Here is an 18,990-nt window from a genome sequence, read left to right as displayed (position 1 = left end):
TTTGGTGCTATTTTTATTTCATCCTTTGCTATATCCCATGGTTGGTAACTAATAATCCAAAACAAAAAGATTTTTTGCCATGTATGTACTGTACCTAGGAAAAGTCCTAGTTATATTTCCTTAACTTTGTCTTAAATGTTTATCCCAAACATCCAAATAAATACACATGGGACAGACACGCATGTAAAGCTGTAAAATGTGGTTAGCATTAGCATCAGATACATTTTTTTATTATTATTATTAGATTGTGTCAAATCCATGGTTTTAAATGTACAATAATTGACAAAATTATATAAATTAAATTATACAACAGTTTAAATCTATGAAAGTTTTTGTTAAAACAGTTGCATATGTTGCGAAATGTTCCTTTTGGTGCCAAGACTATTACAAACTATTTGCACAAATACATTTCCCTGATTCCCTGCTAATGTCAGTAGGGTTCCCAATGATGAAAATTAGTGTTGAGAGTCTTTCAAGGTGAACCTTAATTATTTGTTCCTATTATTTCTATCATTATTTATTATCATTAAACCAATTGTCTGCATTGCGCCGCATGAAGTCGAGCAGAGCTATTATGTAACTATTGTACATCTCTACCATGTACATTACTGTACATAATCGTATGTATCAAGAAAAGTTTTTGATCACCTGAAGTCCCGGATAGGGTTTAGGTTAATCCAGGACTAGGCCTTATTTATATTTAAGAAGTTTTAAGGACATTTAAATAGGTTTCACAAACAAACCTAACAAAAAACACTACAGGTGTGTATGCTTTTAAAGGGGTCATAGCGTGAAAATCTGACTTTTTTCATTTTTTAAGTGCTATAATTGGGTCCCCAGTGTTACTATAAACCTAGAAAATGTGATAGATCAACCCAGTAACTTAATTTCAGTAAGCCATTTTCTGAAAGCATGTGAAAAATTAGGTCGTTCAGATTTCGCCTGTTTTGTGAGGTAGGTAGTAAGGCGAATTACAATAATACCGCCCCCTTTATCTGCACTATCCAACCACAGCACTGCCGTTTAGTTCAGAGAGAAAGAGGAAGAAAAGAAGGACTTGACAGCACAATTGAGTTTCAATTGCAGCAAACCACCATCATTGTGATCAGTGTTTGCACTTCATCCGCTCATTTGCATTTTAAACGACACACCCAAAAACAGCACACTTTTGGTCAGCATATAAATTTGCGATTTTAACATGCTGTAATTAATAATCTGTGGGGTATGTTGAGCTAAAACTTCACATACACACTCTGGGGACACCAAAGATATATTTTACATATAAAAAAATCTCATAATATGACCCCTTTAAATTAAATCGGCTCAAACATGCATTTTAGATAAGCCCTGTCCAGGAAACCACCCCTATGACATCTCATTATTGACGTCATCTTTTTAGAATCGTGCTCCAAACCTAAACCGTGCCAGGGACCACCTCTGCAAGTGTACCACGGTAAAGCATACCGCACCCGGCGTACAGAGCGGTCACACTAGTCAATCGAACCAGACTTTGGGAGTAAAAGTTACTTGGGAATGGTTTGGTTTGCTTAGAGTGAGTCACTAATAGTCTCTCTCAAACAGTCCAACAAGTAGCAGTCCCTGTCTTGGTTTGTGCTATGATAGCCTGTGGCTCGCATTGCTGACAGACATAGCTGTTTTTAGATGGCTGCTGAAGGTCAAGTCAGTCCTGCTGGAGTAGTTTAAAAGAGCTATAGATACCAACAGCGCATATATTCACTGAAATCACCAGCTTCATTTTAGCAGCGGAGAAATGTGGAAATGTGGGTGTTCCTGTAGCTCAACTGGTAGAACATTATGATGGGTTTGTTTCCCAGGGAACACAATGATCAAGTGTATATGAAGAGTTTGGTTCCAAAACGCAATAAACGCTATTTTTGAAAAAAAAAATGAGTTACTGCCAGAATCAGTATTATATCAGGTCAGTATTAAAAAGTAAATTCTTAATTTTACGCAAAATCCAATATCCGCCGTGTTATTCTGTCATCTTTTCTCCCTTTTTTCCCAAAACGCAATAAACGCCACTCCTCCTTTTTTACAGAACGCAATAAATCCGTTCCAGAAATTACAGCGCAACATTCACGCAATGTAAACAAACAATGGCGGTGCGCTAAGTACACGGAGTCCTAGTTTTCCTCATCTACTTTGTACTTCGTGATCAACAAACAAACTAAAACAAAATAATACTTTAATAGCATTGATAAACCTGTGATGGTTTTCTGTGACGGGAAAGAAACGTAAGTCATCAACATCTAATAATTTACGCAAGAGGCACTCAGGGACGGGTGCTTGTTTGCCCGGGCCGACAGCATCAAGCTTCTCATGCTAACACATTGACCCCAGGGGATCTTATGAAAAACTTTTCATAATTTTACTCAGTCAACGAAAATCGAGCAGGACCAAAACATTTTACAGCTGATCGCGGTGAAAAACATTAAGCGACGACGTCAAGTATAACCGCAGCAATGACAGTGTTCTTAATATGACAAATTAAGTGTTTTGATTAATGACATTAATGTTTATATTTTTAATTAGTGTGTACAACTAGTCAACTAAATGAATATAACATGGCAAAGATAAATGCACATGATTCAATAGATTTATAGCATTTTGAATAAAAACTTGTCATGGATTTATTGCATTTTGTGGAAAAAATAATCCGTTTTTATAATAAATCTTTGAAAATCAAGTTATGGATTTGAATTTTTTTATGTTTTTATAACCTATAGATGCTATGTGAAAGTTTTTAACAGAAAATAGTGGTTTTCATCTTGACACTTTCTTGGTATAGAAAACACGTTTTTACCGAAATTTGTCAAAATTGATTTATTGTATTTTGGAACCAAACTCTTCATATATTCTAATGCATTGCAAGTCGCTCTTGATTAAAGTGTCTGCCTAATGCATCAATGAAAATGATAAAAGCTTGTTCTCAGATCATTTAAGATTAATGTTGACGGGATGTGATGAATTTTGGTCTTTTTGACATGTGTTTTGCTCATTTGCTCTTCTGTGGGTTGACTCAGCTCTCATATATGAGAGATGCTACACCACTCTGTGAGGGGTGTGTGATCGGGGGTATCAGGTCGCATTGGGGTCAAATGACGTTGGATTCTTTTCGGGCTTGTTAGCATAAATGTGCCCATCTGGTTATCCACTTAAGTACTAAACATAAGTGAGAACTGCTACCCCTATATGATGTTACTGATGTTATCTTCACCTTATCAGAAATTTTGACACCATGGTGGCAGTCTCTCTCTCTCTCTCTCTCTCTCTCTCTCTCTCTCTCACTCTCTACTTTTCTCTGTGGCCTACTTTCCATCCATGATTTACTTGACCCTCAGAACAGCTTCTTTGTGCTGTTGAGAGTGAACAGGAGATTTGATCCAGCATGTCAGCCACTCATTCACCCAGGCATCAATTGGAATGAACTGAGTGAGAGAGAGACTTTGTGTGCCAGGCCTGGTAATCTCCCCTCACTCTCTTCAAGCCTTTGTTTTTCGTGCTCCCTTCCTTTTCCTCTTACTGTTAGTTTTGCTAAACCCAGCACAAAGCAACACTGTATCGGCCCATTCGTTAAAACAGCCCAATTGTGTGGTTATCATCAGTTAAATCTTATTAAAGTGCAATAAATGTTTCATATGATGTGGACTGCTGAAAACAAGTTAACCCCTAGTTTAATATAAAATTTGAACCATAGGCCTGTTTCACACATGTGCAATGTATTTATTTTGGCAACCATGAGCATTCGTTTACACCATTTACATCTTTTCAACATTTTAATATAGTCGGTTGTGTTTTATTTGTTTTTTGTGGTTGTGCTGCAGCGTCACAAGCCCTGTTTACACCTGGGATAAAGATTAAGAGCATTTTGGTCGATCAGATCACAAGAGGACGATGCTAAAAACAGGTGTAAATGGGATGTGAAACGCTTTGAGCGTGTCTGCTTTCAACCACATTTATGGCGCTTTTCCATTGCATGGTACCCCACGGCTTAGGTCGGGTCAGGTCAGGTCAGCTCACCTCACTTTGGCTTGGTTAGCTTTTCCATCGAGTTTAGTAACACTTCAGAGTGGGAGGGATTATAGGCGTGTCGTTATTTTTGCACTTCCTACTGCTGTGAATTGGTGCTGGGCGATTTGGCCTAAAAATAAAATCTCTGATTTTATTTTTTTTTAATTCGACTTCCGATTTTTTCCGATTCCCCCCCCACTTATTAAGAAAAGCAATAAGTACAAACGGCAGACAACTTAAAGCAAATTTTGCTTTTATTTAATCAAAAGCAAGACAAATGATTTTATTCCTTTCTTTGGAACAAACTTCCCACTCTCGCCGGTAGCCATGTTGTCGCTTGCTGTTGCCGTTTTGTGTGTTTGTGCTATGATGATGATGATGTCGCTTGCTGATGCTGTTTCACGTGTGCTATGATGTTGCTGATGTTGCTATAATAACGCTACGGAAGCCCCGGGCAGCCAAAAATGCGCCATTACAAAAAAATCGAATTACTTATTTTTTAAATCGCCCACAACAAAAAATTCGAATTAATTCATTAAATCGATTTTTCGCCCAGGCCTACTGTGAAATCATACAAGTGAGAGCATCGTTGTACATCCCGATACATTCATTTATTTCTCAATCCACCACAAAATTAAAATCGCATTTATCACTACCTCTGTATCACATGACAGTTTCTGTACAAACACCTGTGGCGTCAGTTGACGCGCTCCCCTGAGCCTCATTTAAGTTGCTCATTTAAGCATTTATGCGGACGTGCGCGTCACAAATGTGCTGCCACAAACTGCAAGTCTGAAAAAAACTGGTATTTTGTTCCTGATTCTAAGCTTGTGAGTGTTTTTTATTGCTAAAAGAGAGTTTGAGAACTTACAGCAAAGCACAGATGACAACAGGTTTACTCGAGACAGCGCAAGCTAGCACGAAGGTAAAGCTAATATTTTAGCTTTAGTGATGATTCTCTCAGACCAATCAGTGATCTACAGTGTTTTCAGCTCGGGTCGCTTGGAACACCAACCGAGGTGGTACTAAAAAAAGTATTGGGTACTACGTACTGCACCCAGTGGAAAAGCTCCCAAAAGTAGCAGACCCGGCCCAAACTGTGAGGTACTATGCAATGGAAAAGCGCCATTTATATGGTTTAATGTCTTTACATTAGTCCTGACTTCTAGCACGAACCCACAGTGTTAATCACCGTCTTTAGGCTATCATTGATCAAACTTAAGTGGCTGCTCTCCTCTTTTATTTTGGTTTCATTTTGCGTGTGAGATTTGCGCTAGCTTAGCTTAGCTTATTTCATCAATTGCTCTGAAATATCTGAGAAAACCCTTACATATACATGTACAAAATATTGTGCAGCATGTTTACCAATAACACAAGTAGCGGATATAATAACCAACTTAAAACCATATTTTGAAAAAAAAAAACAGATTAAAACACCATAAGTACATGGAAACACCTCTCCCGTCCACTTGTGATCTATTTGACCAAAACGTGTCTTAATACCAGCTGTAAATGTGCTCAGATGCAATATGTGTTGTCACAGTAGAATTTCTGAAGGTGGCAGGGATCCTTCATGATAGATATGTTGACATTTAAAGAGGAAGAAGACTCTTAAACCACGCCAATCCGGTGGCTTTAGCGCCTATGCACATGGACACACTTAGAGCAGCTGTTGAACGCAAATGGTAAGAAGAATCACATATTTAAAGCCAAACACATTGCCAGTGCCATAGATCTTAAGTTTAAACCATAATTTTAAATTCTAAGAGACTGACCAATATCAAGAGCAGCAGTATTTAATGCTAAACCCAGTGTGGGTTATTCTTACAGGACTGCACCTCAATAAGCATATGAGACAGACTTTAGTTATTTGTGAATTTGTGCCAAGAGATCCGACGACTGGGGCTCAGGAGGGGAGTATAGTTGTTTCATAAACAGGGAGCCCAAATCTGAGTTGAGTAACCACCAGTGTAAAATCAGAAGTTATGTATATGATAAAGAGACTCACGGTGTTCTGCAAAAAGGGCAACCTCAACCTATGACGTTCATTCATCAGTATGTACTGCTGCATAGTGCCAAGATAGATAGACCATCATGGTGTCAGATTGCATTGAGCGTGTTGAACTCATCCACAGTGTGGACGTGACCACAGTAGTGGAAACACAGCTGTTGCATTCCGATACATTTTAAAGATATTACACACAGTAGCTGCTTGTTGCGGGGTGTTTCTCTATTAGCAGAACAGGTGATTTGTAATAATAATTTCACATTTTTGTGCTAAGTTTTGGAAAAAATGTGTGAAATAATGTGAAACAGATTATAATCATAAAGCTGTTATTGTACAGTAATCTGTTTGCTAAATGGCAGCTAACCTTCTTTCCATTTTGGAATTTCAGACACACATTTTTTAACATCTTACTTTTACAACTTGAATATATCTCATGCTCTTGAAATAGGCTTTGCAAAGTAAGCAGTGGTACTTTTGAGTCTAAAGCCTCAAGGTGCATTCATTTTTTATATAACATCAAAATATACTGAAACTGAGTTCTTCTGCACTTCTCAATGGAAGTTTTACTAACAGGCCCAAAAAAGCAAAACATAACACTGACAACTTCCTCATTCAGCCAAAAAAGATAAAAGAAAGTGAAATGAGGTTCATTAGTTTTGTATTAACAGTACAATTTAAACAGGTCAGACTGGTGGCTGTTTTGCCTTCATGTTAAGTACAATAGGTTGGCTTGTGAGGCAGCTGGTGACCCAAAAGACAGCTGAAAATCTCACCAGATTTAGACGTGTCAGATTCCTACATACTTTTTAGAACCATTATGACCCAGCTCTTGTTCTCTAAGCAAACTCATCTGATTTTGAGATAAAATGTGACTTGGGCATAATTTTGTGAAATTTGAACTGTATACACTGTATATATAGCTGTGAATGTATATGACATTTTCAGGGCTGTTTAGATATGACTAATAAGGGCAGAGATTTGAGGAGTACATTAGTGACACAGCAAACAGTTTCATGCTTGATATTGAGAGAATTTAAAAGAAATAGTGTTTACTTGTTTATTTATCATTATTCTTCAATAAAGACCAAACCCATTTATTATTTCCTGAAAAAAGAATCCTGCATAAAGGAAGAAAATATATCCCACAAAACCTCTCAACAAATGCTGAAGAAATAGAAAAAATTTAATATATTAAAGTTTCTAATTCATTACAATTACCATATTTTTGTAATGCAGTGATAAAAAGCATTTTGTGTTAATGCAAATGTAAGACAAACAGTATATTACCATAATCTACACATAAATAAAATATATTTTTGCGTTATTGTAGTTGGTTGCATTTCATACATTTTAAGTTTGTAACTTGAAGCTGCCGTTTGTAAATTTTGTCTCTCTATCGCCATCTCTGTATGAAACATACTGACACATTCAGTACTTGGCTGCGTCCGAAACCACCTGCTTCCAATCTATATAGTAAGTGAAAAGCAGTAGGTGAGGTGACGAGTAGGATGTCCAAATTCATAGTATTCCAAAAACAGTATGCGAAAGGTACCGGATGACCTACTACTTCCGGCAAGATCCCAAAGTGTTCTTTCTCATTGTGGACACTTTACTATCCCATGATTCTCCAGGAGATGAGTTATCTAACGAAGACAATGACAGAGGGGCGTTGTTTTATAAAAAAATGTCCATAAGCAGTAACACAGCTCTATTCAAATGCAAGTACATATATTAAACAGCTGTCCCTTGTGGTTACATTTGCAGTAGTGTAACGTCATTCCAGGTAACGACTAACTTGTTATTATGACAATATATGTCACGTGATATAAATTCAACGTGACGAATGTAGTACGTCTGAATTTATTCATACTATCCATATTCATACTATATAGAACGTACTGTTTTAACAGTCATCTAATTCAGTACCTACTGTCACAGTATGCGATTTCGGATGCAGCCCTTATCTTTATGTGGATTGAAGTCAAATGACATCAAAAAAATGATATTTCCTGTAAAATCCAACCCAGCAGCTTAAATGATATATCATTATTTTAAGCTTTTTATTGCAGATTGGTGTAAGAAATCTTGAACATTATGAACTTGCTCAATAATTATTTTTTATATTTTTATTTTTATTGTTTGTTCTACAAATATTAATACAGATTATGTTTTATGGTTATGTAACATTTTATAAGGGTCTTCAGCCTAAGGCATAACTTTATTTTTAGATCGCAGTTTATTTTAGCAGATAAGAGTAACACATTATCTGTTCACACAGCATGCCAAACTTAAGATCTCTGTGTACCCAGCTGTCATGCTTAACAATTACAGTTTTATTGCATGCTAATTTTATTGAGCTTTTAATTACCTGCAAATGACAGTGACTTCACTTTTGTTCTGCTTCACTGAGGCGGAACACAAATACTGTAAGACCCAAGTTATAACTTTGTGGTTGGCTATGAAAATCCTGTGTTTGCTGAGATGATGACCTGTCAAGATTTCATTTAAAGGTTTATTTTGTGTGTGACAGGTTACACCTGGAAGCAAGGCAGCGTCAAGCAACCTGAATCTGGGTGACATCATCGTGGCTATCGATGGGGTCAGCACAGAGGGGATGACACACCTGGAGGCCCAAAACAAGATCAAGTCTGCCAAGTTTAATCTGGGCCTCACCATGCAAAAGTATGTTGCAGTGCTTTTTTGATAATCTTTGTGTGTGATAATCTTTGTCAATGTTTGGACCAAGTGTATACATAGTAGAATAAAACAAGAAAAATGAAGTTGAAACAACACTAAATGATAGAAAGGGATCTTTAAAAAAGAGATACTGTCAATGACAGGCACTAAAATCAGCAGTTTTCCACAGATATCTACCGGCATGGATTCTGTGCGGGCCTGGTCATGACCCATTGAAAGCAACAACAGTCAAGCCTTTAAAGATCAAAAATATAAATTTTGTGCTATTACAGCTGAACACAATAAAGAAGGCTACATAAAAACTTATTTAGGAGCTACAAAACGTAAAAAAAACATTGCTAGGCTAGCTCAAAAGTATTTTTTACTAATGATGATAAATGATAGCAATTCAACAGCAGAAAATTTTGCGAAAATAAGTTTTTGAGCGAACGGTCCTGCGCACTGTGCACAGCTGGCTATAGGTCAGGTGACTCAGGTCTTGGCAGATGACGTAAAATTATGTGACTGTGACGTCCATAATCGATAAGTGGAATCAATTTTTTTTTTTTAACAATCCGATTTCTTTCTTATGGATCCGATTCACAACCCTACTACTCCACACTGATCTAGACTAGTTTATGCTGGTCTAGCTGGTTTGCTGCTGAGCTTGCTGGTGTTCTAGGCTAGCATAGATTTGCTGTTCCCCAGCAGATTTTAGCTAAATTTAGGCAAAGCTGTGTATTGTCTATTTTGTAGAAGTGGTTAGTTTTTTTTTAGTAGTATTTGGCGATTGCAATTCAAAAAAATGACCTGTTTCAGCAATCATTATCTGCTGATAAGGCAATATTAATATCTGCTCAACTGTCTCCAGAAATTCTGCTCATCTGCACATCAAATATCTCATTATCTAGCATGTTTTCATGTAGCACGTCTTCACTTTTCCCAGCAAAAGCATTGTGGCCTACCAAACTGGGATAAACATGCCTTCCTATTACTTGTGGCTTTAATAATGTAAATTATTAAGTAAATAAGTAATTATTTATTATTGTTTAAGTCAAGGTTAGTGAAATGTGTACCACTGACTTAACAAATCGTGCGTTTACCTAGGACACTAAGTGACCCTGACATCCCTGGTTCCCAGTAGGAAAATCTGGAATTCAATGATGCTTTAAACTTCAATGAACCATAAACAGACAACAGCTTCAATATATCACTAACAGATGTGACTGAGATTGTGTTTAAGTTAAGAAGAAGATAAGCTGTTTAAACATGTACATGTTTAGTCAGGAAAAGGTCATGTGATTTTATTGCCTTCCTAATTCTCTGTAAGTCTAAACTTTCAGAGATGATACGAGGAGTAATACGACACATTTTTGACATCTCAGTGAACTCATTGAGGTTTCCCATTTTTTCGTTCACACACACTTTCACCTTTCCTCTGTGTTTCTCATGATCTATTGAGTCTATTTTAGCCAAACATTTTCTCACACAATAACAGCTGAATAAGTGATATTTCTCACAATGAAGCATTACATATCACAAATTCAGCAGCTTTCTTCTCTTTTTCTTTCATGACCTTGTATCCATTCATGCATCTGTGTCCTCACACTTAAGATCGACCGCTTTCAAACACAGCCTTCACACGCATACATACATGGATGTGTATGTAACACATCAGCGCTTGTCTGTTCTTTGTTAATCTCAAGTCCCTAAATTAAACACTAAACAAGCACATAGAGGTGTGTTGTTTGTGTGCGCACATACTTTTGGCCACAATGTGCATCTACCATTGTCTTCTTGGCATGTTATACGTAAGGGATAATCCACGGCTAGCCATGCATTAAAGGGTTTTAATGCACGACGTAGAGGCGAAGAACCACCCGACGCGTAGCTTCGTAGTTTATAGTAGTGGATTAATTTCTAACTTTAATCAAACTGACTGGAACTACCTGTGCGTTAAACGGTTTTAATGCACACCTTCCAGCCAATCAGAATCGAGTATTTAAACAGACCATGGTATAACAATATTTACAGACTACAGAGCAACAGATTAGTGTCACAGATGTCTGGTTTACTTTGAGCCTTCTGTGTTGTTGTTTAATATAAGAACCACAGGAGTGGTACACTAAGTACCTTGCACATGGACTATGCCAGTCATCTGTGAGATGAGTGTTTTGGGTTTCTCAAAACATCCGTGATCTTTCAATCCCGGGTTACAATTCTCATATATCTTGAGAGTGCATAGGTCAGGTTTATTATGAGTTCACTTTATCATGAGCAGATGATGTTACCTTCATTCCACATTTCAGTGGACAGCTGCTGGGATTTACACTTTTTAGCAGTCAAAATACAGTAGATACCAGAATTCCTTGCAGGATTGTGAATAAAAGTTAGACACATTGGAATCGATAGACTTAGTGTAATTTTTTTTCATGTATCTTGTAGGTTGGTCTTGGGTTTTGTACAGTGGATTGTTTTTTTTAAGTTGATTTATTTGTGTTTTTGCTTTGTTGTCTGTCTTCAGTGTGTTATTATAAGAACTCAATTTGTCACACTTTTACAGGGAAGAAAACAAAGTCATTTTCATCCTTTGTGTGCTGCAAAGCAAACAGTGTTTTACATTTCTTTGCTGAATAGATTTCATTATGGCACAATTTTTGAAAAATGCCTTTATTGAATGATTATAAGTTATGGAGTTTGGAGGCTTTAATACTTTATATTTGCTTTCAACAACAAAAAATTATTTATAGAAACGCATTAGGGGCCAGATTTACTAACAGCTTGCACCAGCGCAAACCATAATATAGGCGTTAAATAACGACTGTCGGGATTTATTAAAGAGGCGCAGTGGATAATTAGCGCTGAAAAGGTGTGGTCTAGTTATTTTTGCGACTGACCTTATTGCATATGTATGAGTTTCCCTTTCAGACACGAAATTTTTGGGAGGAGAGTAAGGGTGTCACGATTTCGAAATTGAAATCAATCGAAATTAAGTCACAACTTCGAATTAAAGAATGGGATTGTCGATTCTGCCACGCCCCCATGTCATCCTCTCTCTACAAGCTCTCTCGCGTAAAGTAAAGCCCACAAACCCCCATGCGAGGAAAAGCATGCAATGTGCATGTTAATGTGAAACTATAATAATAATAATAATAATACATATTAATGGCATAGCATTTTTTGTCTTTCAAAAAAAGTAAAAATCGAGAATTGAATCGAATCGTGACCTTAGAATCGAAAATTTTATTGAATCGAGGATTCAGAGAATCGTGACACCGCTAGAGGAGAGTATTTAAATGATTCACGTAATGCCATTAACTAATGTTTGTGTTTGTGACTGGTACTTGCATAGCATGTCTTAAATCATTTTGCACTTAAAATACGGTAAGGAGCGTCACATTACTGGCTGACATCAGAGAAATTCAGGCCAATCACAACGTACTGGTTAGCTGACCAATCGGAGGACACTGCCCTTTTCAGAACGATGAGCTTTGTACAAAATCAATGCATTTCAGGGAGGCAGGGAATAAAGGAGCAATGTATTGTTTGTGGAAAATAATGTGTTTATTGAACCACAAACCATGCAAACACATTGTATTATACCAAATACACAAAATAACATTTTTAGCAACGCAATAGGTGCTCTTTAATAAAATGTGGACAAAATACCGCAACCTATTGTCTGTGTCCGTTTATAACTCTCATCTTCTGTTTCACATCATTTTATAACCTACTGATTATGTTGGCTTGAGAAAGCCAACATACTGTTGTTGCACTTAAACTTATTATTATTATTATTATGTTGGCTTGAAAAAGCCAACATACTGTTATTGCTTTTAAACTTATTATTATTATTCTTTCTTCTCCTCCCAAAATTTCTGACACTAACTCGTCCTAGGGCTTTCAAGCTACATGCACCAAATTTTCCACAGACCTTCAGACTGGTCTGACTTAGTGTGCTATATCTTTTCTAACTGATAGGACCTTCCGAATTCCTAAACGGGGGTCTCGAACACCCCAAAATTTCCATTGACTTAACATTGAGACAAACTTTGACGGGTCATAGCTGTGAGTGAGAAACTTGTAGAAACTTGTGGCTTACCACATTTAAGGAGGCTGACAGGCACTGTGAGAACATAACTCACAATGGGGTGTAAGCTATACCCCTGGGGTGTACGAGGCCCCCAAAATTTCCCATAGACTTATAATGGGGCAGGGAACATGCCCATATAAGGGAATAAAAGCGTCCCAGATGGAATATCTTTACTTTAGAGTGTCGTAGAGACATGGGGGTGGGCTCATTTTACTCAGTCATCCAATAGGTCTCTTAGGATCGCCCCAGAGCTATTAAGCCACGCCCCTAGCAACAATTTTGGGTACCCTAGCAACATCTCCCATAGACTACCATTATAAAAAGCCCAGATGGATATCTTTACACCAGAGTGTCATAGAGACATAGGGGTGGGCTCATTTTACTCAGGCATCCAATCAGTCTCTTAGGATTCCTACTGAGGTATTAAACCACGCCCCTAGCAACCAATTTGAGCACCCTAGCAACATAATAAACAAAGCCTTATATCTCTGGATCTGAACATCTTAGAGACATGGGGGTTGGGTCTTTGGGTCATGTTAGCTTCATGCTAGCTCCATGCTAAGTCATACTAGCTTCATGCTAGTTTCATGCTAGCTTTATGCTAATTTCATAATAAATCTTGCTAACTTCATGCTAACTTCATGTTAAATCTTGTTAGCTGCACGCTAAATAGTGCTAGCTTAATGCTAATCATGCTAGCATCATGCTAATCATGCTAGCTTCACGTTAAATCATGCTAGCTTCATGCTAATCATGCTATTCTCATGCTAACTTCATGTTTATCATGCAAGCCTTGTGCTAGCGTCATGCTAGCTTCATGCTAATCTTGCTAGTTTCATGCTACCTTCATGCTAATCATGCTAGCATCATGCTAGCTTCATGCTAATCATGCTAGCATCATGCTAGCTTCATGCTAATCATGCTAGAATCATGCTAGTTTCATGCTAATCATGCTAGCTTTATGCTAGCTTCATGCTAATCATGCTAACATCATGTTAGCTTCATGCTAATCATGCTAACATCATGCTAGCTTCATGCTAATCATGCTAACATCATGCTAGCTTCATGCTAATCATGCTAACATCATGCTAGCTTCATGCTAGCTACATGCTAATCATGCTAACATCATGCTAGCTTCATGCTAATCATGCTAGCTTCATGCTAATCATGCTAGCTTCATGCTAATCATGCTAGCATCATGCTAGCTTCATGCTAGCATCATGCTAATCATGCTAGCATCATGCTAGCTTCATGCTAATCATGCTAGCATCATGCTAGCTTCATGCTAATCATGCTAGCATCATGCTAGCTTCATGCTAATCATGCTAGCATCATGCTAGCTTCATGCTAATCATGCTAGCTACATGCTAATCATGCTAGCATCATGCTAGCTTCATGCTAATCATGCTAACATCATGCTAGCTTCATGCTAATCATGCTAGCATCATGCTAGCTTCATGCTAATCATGTTAACATCATGCTAGCTTCATGCTGATCATGCTAACATCATGCTAGCTTCATGCTAATCATGCTAACATCATGCTAGCTTCATGCTAATCATGCTAGCATCATGCTAGCTTCATGCTAATCATGCTAGCATCATGCTAGCTTCATGCTAATCATGCTAGCATCATGCTAGCTTCATGCTGATCATGCTAGCATCATGCTAGCTTCATGCTAATCATGCTAGCATCATGCTAGCTTCATGCTAGCATCATGCTAATCATGCTAGCATCATGCTAGCTTCATGCTAATCATGCTAACATCATGCTAGCTTCATGCTAATCATGCTAGCATCATGCTAGCTTCATGCTAATCATGCTAGCATCATGCTAGCTTCATGCTAACTTCATGCTAATCATGCTAGCATCATGCTAGCTTCATGCTAATCATGCTAGCATCATGCTAGCTTCATGCTAATCATGCTAGCATCATGCTAGCTTCATGCTAATCATGCTAACATCATGCTAGCTTCATGCTAATCATGCTAGCATTATGCTAGCTTCATGCTAACATCATGCTAGCTTCATGCTAATCATGCTAGCATCATGCTAGCTTCATGCTAATCATGCTAACATCATGCTAATCATGCTAGCATCATGCTAGCTTCATGCTAATCATGCTAACATCATGCTAGCTTCATGCTAATCATGTTAGCATCATGCTAGCTTCATGCTAATCATGCTAGCATCATGCTAGCTTCATGCTAGCATCATGCTAATCATGCTAGCATCATGCTAGCTTCATGCTAATCATGCTAGCATCATGTTAGCTTCATGTTAATCATGCTAACATCAGGCTAACTTCATGCTAATCATGCTACCTTCATACTTAAACATTCTAACAGCCAGATAGCCTACTAAACTAAACTTCTGTCAAACCGTTTTAAACGTTCAAGCTACGCTTTTTCAAGCCAACATAAAGTTTGTCTTCAAACTTTAATATCTAGTTATTATTATTATTATTATGTTGGCTTGAGAAAGCCAACATACTGTTGTTGCACTTAAACTTATTATTATTATTATTATTATTATTATTATTATTATTATTATTCTTTTTCTTCTGAGACTAAAATTTCTAACTCTAACTCGTCCTAGAGCTTTCAAGCTACAGCCATCAAACTTTGGACAGACTTTCGGTCTGATCTGACGAGGTGTGCTATATCTTTTCTAACTGATGGGACCTTCCGAATTCCTAAACGGGGCGCTGAAACACCCCAAAATTTCCATTGACTTAACATTGAGACAAACTTTGACGGGTCATAGCTGCGAGTGAGAAACTTGTAGAAACTTGTGGCTTACCACATTTAAGGAGGCTGACAGGCTGTGTAAGAACATACCTCACAATGGGGTGTAAGCTGTACCCCTGGGGTGTAAGAGGCCCCCAAAATTTCCCATTGACTTATAATGGGGCAGGAAACATGCCCATAAAAGGGAATAAAAGCGTCCCAGATGGAATATCTTCACTTTAGAGTGTCTTAGAGACATGGGGGTGGGCTCATTTTACTCAAGCATCCAATCAGTCTCTTAGGATCACCCCAGAGCTATTAAGCCACGCCCCTAGCAACAATTTTGGGTACCCTAGCAACATCTCCCATAGACTACCATTATAGAAAGCCCAGATGGATATCTTTGCACCAGAGTGTCATAGAGACATAGGGGTGGGCTCATTTTACTCAGGCATCCAATCAGTCTCTTAGGATTCTTATTGAGGTATTAAGCCACGCCCCTAGCAACAAAATATGAAGACCCTAGCAACATAATAAACAAAGCCTTATATCTCTGGATCTGAACATTGTAGAGACACAGGGGTTGGACCGTTTTACTTGTGGCTTGAAGTGTAATCATTATGGGATGCCAATTTTCTCCCTAGCAACCAAACTTAGTACCCTAGCAACGGAATAAACAAAGCCTTATATCTCCGCTTCAGAACATCATAGAGACACGGGGGTTGGACCGTTTTACTTGTGGCTTGAAGTGTGATCATTATGGGATGCCAATTTTCTCCCTAGCAACCAAACTTAGTACCCTAGCAACGGAATAAACAAAGCCTCATATCTCTGCATCAGAAAATTGTAGAGACACGGGGGTTGGACCGTTTTACTTGTGGCTTGAAGTGTGATCATTATGGGATGCCAATTTTCTCCCTAGCAACCAAACTTAGTACCCTAGCAACGCAATACATGTTAGCTTCATGCTAGCTTCCTGCTAATCATGCTAGCTTCATGCTAGCTTCATGCTAATCATGCTAGCTTCATGCTAATCATGCTAACTTCATGCTAGCTTCATGCTAATCATGCTAACTTCATGCTAGCTTCATGCTAATCATGCTAACATCATGCTAATCATGCTAGCATCATGCTAGCTTCATGCTAATCATGCTAGCATCATGCTAGCTTCATGCTAATCATGTTAGCATCATGCTAGCTTCATGCTAACTTCATGCTAATCATGCTAGCTTCATGCTAGCTTCATGCTAATCATGCTAGCATCATGCTAGCTTCATGCTAATCATGCTAACATCATGCTAGCTTCATGCTAATCATGCTAGCATCATGCTAGCTTCATGCTAATCATGCTAGCATCATGCTAGCTTCATGCTAATCATGCTAGCATCATGCTAGCTTCATGCTAATCATGCTAGCATCATGCTAGCTTCATGCTAATCATGCTAGCATCATGCTAGCTTCATGCTAACTTCATGCTAATCATGCTAGCTTCATGCTAGCTTCATGCTAATCATGCTAGCATCATGCTAGCTTCATGCTAATCATGCTAGCATCATGCTAGCTTCATGCTAATCATGCTAGCATCATGCTAGCTTCATGCTAATCATGCTAGCATCATGCTAGCTTCATGCTAATCATGCTAGCATCATGCTAGCTTCATGCTAATCATGCTAGCATCATGCTAGCTTCATGCTAATCATGCTAGCTTCATGCTAATCATGCTAGCATCATGCTAATCATGCTAGCATCATGCTAGCTTCATGCTAATCATGCTAGCATCATGCTAGCTTCATGCTAATCATGCTAGCATCATGCTAGCTTCATGCTAATCATGCTAGCATCATGCTAGCTTCATGCTAATCATGCTAGCTTCATGCAAATCATGCTAGCATCATGCTAGCTTCATGCTAATCATGCTAGCATCATGCTAGCTTCATGCTAATTATGCTAACTTCATGCTAATCATGCTAGCTTCATGCTAGCTTCATGTTAATCATGCTAACATCATGCTAGCTTCATGGTAAATCATGCTACCTTCATACTTAAACATACTAACAGCCAGATAGCCTACTAAACTAAACTTATGTCAAACCGTTTTAAACGTTCAGGCTACGCTTTCTCAAGCCAACATAAAGTTTGTCTTCAAACTTTACTATCTAGTTATTATTATTATTCTTTTTCTTCTGAGACTAAAATTTCTAACTCTAACTCGTCCTAGAGCTTTCAAGCTACAGCCATCAAACTTTGGACAGACTTTCGGTCTGATCTGACGAGGTGTGCTATATCTTTTCTAACTGATGGGACCTTCCGAATTCCTAAACGGGGCGCTGAAACACCCCAAAATTTCCATTGACTTAACATTGAGACAAACTTTGACGGGTCAAAGCTGCGAGTGAGAAACTTGTAGAAACTTGTGGCTTACCACATTTAAGGAGGCTGACAGGCTGTGTAAGAACATACCTCACAATGGGGTGTAAGCTGTACCCCTGGGGTGTAAGAGGCCCCCAAATTTTCCCATTGACTTATAATGGGGCAGGAAACATGCCCATAAAAGGGAAAAAAAGCGTCCCAGATGGAATATCTTCACTTTAGAGTGTCTTAGAGACATGGGGGTGGGCTCATTTTACTCAAGCATCCAATCAGTCTCTTAGGATCACCCCAGAGATATTAAGCCACGCCCCTAGCAACAAAATATGAAGACCCTAGCAACATAATAAACAAAGCCTTATATCTCTGGATCTGAACATCGTAGAGACACAGGGGTTGGACCGTTTTTCTTGTGGCTTGAAGTGTAATCATTATGGGATGCCAATTTTTTCCCTAGCAACCAAACTTAGTACCCTAGCAACGGAATAAACAAAGCCTTATATCTCCGCTTCAGAACATCATAGAGACACGGGGGTTGGACCGTTTTACTTGTGGCTTGAAGTGTGATCATTATGGGATGCCAATTTTCTCCCTAGCAACCAAACTTAGTACCCTAGCAACGGAATAAACAAAGCCTTATATCTCCGCATCAGAACATTGTAGAGACACGGGGGTTGGACCGTTTAACTTGTGGCTTGAAGGGTGATCATTATGGGATGCCAATTTTCTCCCTAGCAACCAAACTTAGTACCCTAGCAACGCAATAAATGTTAGCTTCATGCTAGCTTCTTGCTAATCATGCTAGCTTCATGCTAATCATGCTAACATTATGCTAGCTTCATGCTAATCATGCTAACTTCATGCTAGCTTCATGCTAATCATGCTAACTTCATGCTAGCTTCATGCTAATCATGCTAACATCATGCTAGCTTCATGCTAATCATGCTAGCATCATGCTAGCTTCATGCTAATCATACTAGCATCATGCTAGCTTCATGCTAACTTCATGCTAATCATGCTAGCTTCATGCTAGCTTCATGCTAATCATGCTAGCATCATGCTAGCTTCATGCTAATCATGCTAGCA

The 18,990-nt window shown here is 38.3% G+C and overlaps 1 protein-coding gene across 7 annotated transcripts in view; it reads left to right on the top strand.

The window, feature by feature from the left end:
• The window catches only part of ldb3a (LIM domain binding 3a), a 54,205-nt gene that overhangs the window by 9,780 nt on the left and 25,435 nt on the right, over positions 1-18,990 (top strand). For all 7 annotated transcript variants that reach the window (XM_073812926.1, XM_073812929.1, XM_073812927.1 and 4 more), the window contains exon 3: positions 8,571-8,722. In XM_073812926.1, the coding sequence (XP_073669027.1) occupies positions 8,571-8,722 (152 nt within the window). The remainder of the gene's footprint in view (positions 1-8,570; positions 8,723-18,990) is intronic.

This window comes from Paramisgurnus dabryanus, chromosome 20 (assembly GCF_030506205.2).
Source record: "Paramisgurnus dabryanus chromosome 20, PD_genome_1.1, whole genome shotgun sequence".
Classification (NCBI taxonomy): domain Eukaryota; kingdom Metazoa; phylum Chordata; class Actinopteri; order Cypriniformes; family Cobitidae; genus Paramisgurnus; species Paramisgurnus dabryanus.
The sequence above is the reverse complement of the archived record's forward strand: the minus strand, read 5'-3'. Positions and strand labels throughout refer to the sequence as shown.